We start from the raw sequence: 6,000 nt of genomic DNA on the forward strand, positions 1-6,000 counted from the left end.
TGTGGCTCCCTGTTGCGTCTATGCTTCAAGGCCAGTTCCCACTACATAAAGCACCTCCTTCCTCCGACTAACCTGAAATGCTGCACTGAGCAGTTAGTGGAAGAAGTACTACGGTACTTTACTTCAGTAAAAGAACCTAAGTAAAAGTCCCTCATTCAACATGCTACTTGAGTAAAAGTGCATAAGTATTATCAGAAAATTGTGTGTAAGCAGCATTTTACTGTGAAAGAAAAATGTGACCTCTTTGGGCCTCAGAGTGGACATCTCTCTTTGGTGGAGCGGATAAGAACTCAGAAAGTGCCCTTTCATCCAACTTATTTTAGACAAATTTGACAAGGGGAAAAGGTTTGTGTATTGAAAACAATTAAATGTGACGATGGAAACAGACCTGACAGTAAACAAAAGAGATGTACTGTACATGATTAAAACATGTGACTTAAAAGTCCAGCTGAAAACATCAGATCAGTGTGGACCGATGAAGAGACTGGAACGTTCCTCAAAATAATACACACAGTATAACAAACTGCACCCTCTTCTTCTGCAATTGTTTAATGGCAATGGACGAAAGAAATAATGCCACCAACTGTTTAACTGTGATGCTTCCAACTCCTAATACGGTAATCATCCACAGTAGTGGATGAAAACATGTATTAATGTGCATTTTATTTTGCCAACCTTCTGGCTACAGACATCTTAAGTGTGACAAGAGGCCCCAACTAGACATTTTCTCTAAGGGGTCACTAGCCCAAAAGGTTGTGAGCGACTGGATTGATTTCAATAGTACACTGTACTTTGGAAGCTTTTCATACGCTTTTTAAATTAAAAATCTTTGTCTGTAAAGTAAGCAATAGCCTAAAGGTAGTGGAGTAGACGTACAAAGTAGAATAAAATGGAAATACTCAAGTACATGTACTTAAAGTACAGTACTTGTGTAAATGGCATTGAGGCATTCCTTCCAGTCACATTCCTCTTCCCATATGCACTCGTTCACCCCGTTTGCCGTCTGGAAACAGCTTGGCAGAAAGGAGGAGGAGCCGTGACCCCTCTGCCCTCAGTCTGCGAATGGGCAGTGAATGAGGAAACGTGGGTACGAGGCTATCCGGGCCACAGCTGTGAAAAAACATCCACTCCTGCTCACCTCTCGTTGAGGAGAGACAGGTGAGCGACCTTTGACCCAGCCTGCTGCGGAGCGCTGTTTGACGCGCCAGGAATGTGTCCACACCTCTCGGCCAACCACGCCACGGCGATTGGGCGAAGAGGCGGTGTAAAAACACGCAGGCCGCCTAAACCCAAACAGAGTGTGTGTGCTCGCCTCGGCCTCTCTGTTATGGTCTACATTCTGTGGCACTGTGTGAATGTAGGGGAGAGTGTTTTGGGAGCGAGAGCGATGGATGACTTAATCTGAAGGGACAGTGTGTGTGTGTGTGTGTGTGTGTGTGTGTGTGTGTGTGTGTGTGTGTGATAAGGATATTTTTGTCCAATTTATGGGAAGTATTTCAAGGCCTGGGCAGTTATATCAACCTGTTGAGAGTTAGAGTTCTGCTCGGCAACAAGGTTTCAAAAACAAAGTGAGATTGCTGTAAAACTATTAAAAGATAAGTTTGCTTTATTACAACTTAGGTCTATTTTTTTGTAGTTTAGTCTATTGTTTCTTTTGTTTTGCTTTTTATCTCATACTTGCTAAAATATTTGCTGACTAATGGGAACGTAGCAACATTGCTAAGGCGAACAACGAGCAATCCAATGTAGATAAAATTACTTTTATAAATGTCACAAATCCAGCAAAGTTTGGGAGATTCCTGATGGGCCACTTCAACCTGCAAGGTCTAGTCAAGAATTATGTTAGCATTAATATTAATAATGGATAAATGCAACATTTTGGAGAAAGGTTCATGAAAATCTTTTCTTTTTTACGTTTGAATGTTTTGCTTTGTTCAAATCACAATTTATCAAAACTATATAAAAGTAAAAAAATAAAGAAACGGTGCAAAGTACGAAGTTTTACAAATTTTCCGATGATAGTTGTGTGAAACGTGTGTGCATATTTACGGTACAGGATGACCTAACTCACCATATTTGTGATCTAAGACAGTTCCTCGTTTTTTTTTTAGACTGGCTAAACTGTTCACAACCTGTCTGATCGTCTAAACCTGTGTTTGGACTTTTGTAAAGCCACATTGCCGTGTTTGCAGATGTCAGCAATTACTTTAGCAGGTAATTCATAATCATAACCGATAGAAATAATGACCAAGTGCTAAAAATAAGACCAAAGTTGTAATTATCCTTTAATATTACGACATACAAAAAACATTTAAACAGAGGGAGAAAGATGAACATAATATTTATATAGATATATATATACAAATAATACTGTACAAGAGCACAAAGGAAGGAATAACAAGGATTTTTTGAATTGAGTGTAATATGAGATGAATCAATATACATGACGCTGTATCATAAACATTGGAACGGCTGTTTTTGAAAGTGCACTTACAAACCTACGGGAAAGCTTCAGAGCTAGACTGAATCTGGACTGTGCTCGTAATATACCTCTGCATTCAAACACTCTCTCTCTCTGTCTCACATGCACACACACATTTGCAAAACAGGCAAATACATTCACGTTCAGGGTAAAACCCATGCACTCTGATTACAACACAGGCCCACCTGGACTGGCTAAGATTGAACCACCTGTAGTGGCTTGTATGGCTTGTTAAGCGTCACTCTGGGTGCTTTGCACATTATGTCAGCACACACATAAACTGCTACCTGTGTGAAGGAGTGTCCACTGTAATAGGAAATGGACATCCGCGGTCCATGTCTGGGGGTTCATTTACTGTGTATGTAAAATCCTCCTCTTATTCCCTCAGTCCATCTTAGGCTAAAGTGCTGCAGAGACAAAGGGATTCAGTTTTTCATGTATGTCAATGCATCCAGAGGGAGTCACTCTGGCCAAAGCGCTGAATTCCTCCATTTCTTGTTCTGCAGCAGCAAAAGAAATCCTACATAGGAATGTGCGAGACATGAGATGTCTTTATAAATTTACATCCTGTGTGCTTTTAGCTGGTGCAGTTTGCCACAAGCTCTCATTGGACGACAGCAGGGAAATAAAGGGGGTTTCAATCATCTCAGTTCAGCCCCTAAAACCTGCTCAATTCAATATTCCACACCTGGAGGACAAGAAAATTCACGGCATTATTGTCTATGTGTCCATCTGTCCTCCAGTGTTTTAGCGGCCCGTCTACCAGTTGCAGTCTTTCTTGAGCAGCGTGAGGACTTTGCGCCCCAAGCTGGCTTTCCAAGGTTTGACGAAGCTCTTCATGTTGACCAGGAGGCGGCCCTGCTTATGGTCCGAGTGGCCCGCCACAAGGTACTCCACCCCTGAGAAATGACGCCAAAGGTCAGGGACACTTAATCCACGTCCATCAACTTTCAAGCTATACTGACTAATTCTTAACGCAGATTACATTAATCACAATGTTACTGGCCTATGTAGCCTTCATGCAAAAGCGTCAGAATATACTTCTTTTTCTGATCAGCTGGGATGTGATTGTTAAAAAATGGTTTGATACAGTTTGGTACCTTATCAATAAGGGGTTTTGATATTCTATATTTTTGCTATTGTCCACAAATCCCATGTAAAGATCGATATTTTGTTATTTATTTGTGTGATTGTTCTGGGTTTCAGGGGGTTATTTATGTGTCATTAATGGAAAGTTTCCTAAACGTTCGGTATTGGTCTTTAAAACATTTGATTTCTGACCTGTACTGGGGGAGGCAATCATAGGAGTGTTAGTCTGACCTGGGTTGAGGATCGGGCAGGTGCAGCCCCGTGCAGTCCAGGACTCAGGGTAAAGAGTGACCCGACCCCGCTGTATCTTCACCTTGGCGTTCTGACTGATTACCTTCTGAACTTTGACCTCCACCTCGGCGTGGGAGCCCTTATCGTGAGCTGACAGCACTTTCACCTTCAGGACTAAGAGTTAGATATAGAAGACAATTAATGATAACTCTGAATGCTGCAATATTGAGAAAGAAATTAGAAAGATGACAAAGATCAGACATCGGGGACAAAGAAATGCAAAGAAAATTAAAAACACTTTTAGAAGATTCTTACCGTATGCATAATTCATGGTGCAGAACAGTTTACTGTTGGTCAGGGCTTGCTCTTTGCACTCACACTTCTCTACAAGGGACAGACATGGGTACAGATTAATATATGTGTGTGTGTGTGTGTGTGTGTGTGTGTGTGTGTGTGTGTGTGTGTGTGTGTGTGTGTGTGTGTGTGTGTGTGTGTGTGTGTGTGTGTGTGTGTGTGTGTGGTATTAGATACTGTGCATGGTGTCTTAAGAATGCAAGCACACTGTGTGTGTGTGTCCAGTAAGGAATGTGCCTATGAAAGCTGCAGTTACATGCTGGTGGTGGGGGGTCTAAGAGAAGGGACATTTAGAAACTGTCCACTGTCTACACGCACACAGGCACACATGCACACACACACGCAAACACACAAACACACAAACACACAAACACACAAACACACACACACACACACACACACACACACACACCTCTCCTTTTAAGGCCCTATGAAGACTTTCATTACTTAACTAGCAATGCTCAGTCACTGGACCTTGGAGGAGGATTAACATAACACACACACACACACACACACACACACACACAGTCTATGTATCTAACCTGAGTAGTGAAGGGCAGAGAAGAGTTCGTCTGTTCTGAAGATCCTCACCGGCTCACTAGAGTTTCTCTCTAAGTTGTACAGGTCCAGATCAGAGCTGCACAAGCACATTACAATATCAGAACACACACATGGGAATGGGAATCTGTATTTTACAAATGTTAAATGGACGTTATTTCTTTGCTTATTGAGGTGTTCTCTGAGAATATCTCAATACCTACAGGCGGGGATACCATGAATTTTAGCATTGATATTGATGGTCCCAAGAAATTGTTTCTTTGTCAATTTTGGAGGATGGATACTTTCTTCTTTGTTTATATAATTCAAATTATTACTGATGACTAATGCCCAACCAATATCAGGCCAAAGTGACACTCATCATCAGCAGAGTTTAGGTATTAGTATCTGGAGAGAATATGGTTTTGTTTCTTTACTCACCCAAACATACAGTCTCCAGTAAACGGATCACACTCTCCTGCACAATCACATGGACGGCAGCCATACTCGTGGAAGCCCCAGTATCCCACCATGCACCTGTCACAGTTGGCTCCACCTACTCCAGGTTTGCAGATGCAGTTCCCGTTGGAAGGGTCGCAGAGTAAGCCGTCAGCCAAGTGGAAGGGCATGGAGCCCAAGGGGTGACAGTTGCATGCTGGGAGAGAAAAAAAGCTAGTTTAGATATGAAGGTGTTACCATACATTTCTTAGATGATGATTTCTAGGGGATAAGATCCCTATGAGTTGTTTGGTAGTTTTTCTCTGAAGAAAGTGTAATGGGAAGCTACATATATTTGGTTAAAATGTGTCAGTGTTTTGTCATTATTTTTGCAGACATTTGGTTATAAAGCAAAAATATTGGATACATTTAAACTTCGGTTTTGGCGAAAGAGGCAGTAGGATTTATCCTCTGGGCATCAGTATTGTCTGATCTAAATTTCATGGCAATCCATGTTAAAGTTGTCGGGATATTTCAGTATACTGGCATGGCAAAAAATATATTCTTAAAAAAAGTAAAACAATAATCTAAATAAATGATGAAATGTAATAAATAAAGATTCAAAATACATCTAAGAAAATGAAAGAAGTCACATTGAAAAGCATTGAGTCTAAAGGTCTTTTAAGCTGACAGTTTGTTGACCTGCAGTTTACAATTTATTACCAGGACTTAGTATTTCATCATTCATCAGTTGTTCTATTTGTCTGTCTGCTATTGTTGCAGAAGCTTGTACAACACAAAGGGCTCTCTCTCCTTCTTATCACACACACACACACACACACACACACACACACACACACACACACACA

General features: G+C 41.2%; 1 protein-coding gene across 2 annotated transcripts in view; it reads right to left on the reverse strand.

The window, feature by feature from the left end:
- Positions 1-6,000, reverse strand: part of ntn4 (netrin 4) — a 32,565-nt gene that overhangs the window by 7,376 nt on the left and 19,189 nt on the right. Inside the window, exons 6-10 of one of the 2 annotated variants that reach the window (XR_004655497.1) lie at positions 5,135-5,348; positions 4,699-4,793; positions 4,118-4,186; positions 3,803-3,976; positions 2,838-3,381 (exon numbers count right to left, since the gene is read on the reverse strand). Coding sequence is in view for 1 of the 2 variants with exons in the window: in XM_034863829.1 (XP_034719720.1) it covers positions 3,242-3,381; positions 3,803-3,976; positions 4,118-4,186; positions 4,699-4,793; positions 5,135-5,348 (692 nt within the window). In the remaining variant the exon portion in view is untranslated. Of the gene's footprint in view, positions 1-2,261; positions 3,382-3,802; positions 3,977-4,117; positions 4,187-4,698; positions 4,794-5,134; positions 5,349-6,000 lie in introns of those variants that run through there. The other variant, XM_034863829.1, reaches the window with a different exon arrangement.

The sequence above is a fragment of the Etheostoma cragini genome, chromosome 23 (genome assembly GCF_013103735.1).
Source record: "Etheostoma cragini isolate CJK2018 chromosome 23, CSU_Ecrag_1.0, whole genome shotgun sequence".
NCBI lineage: Eukaryota > Metazoa > Chordata > Actinopteri > Perciformes > Percidae > Etheostoma > Etheostoma cragini.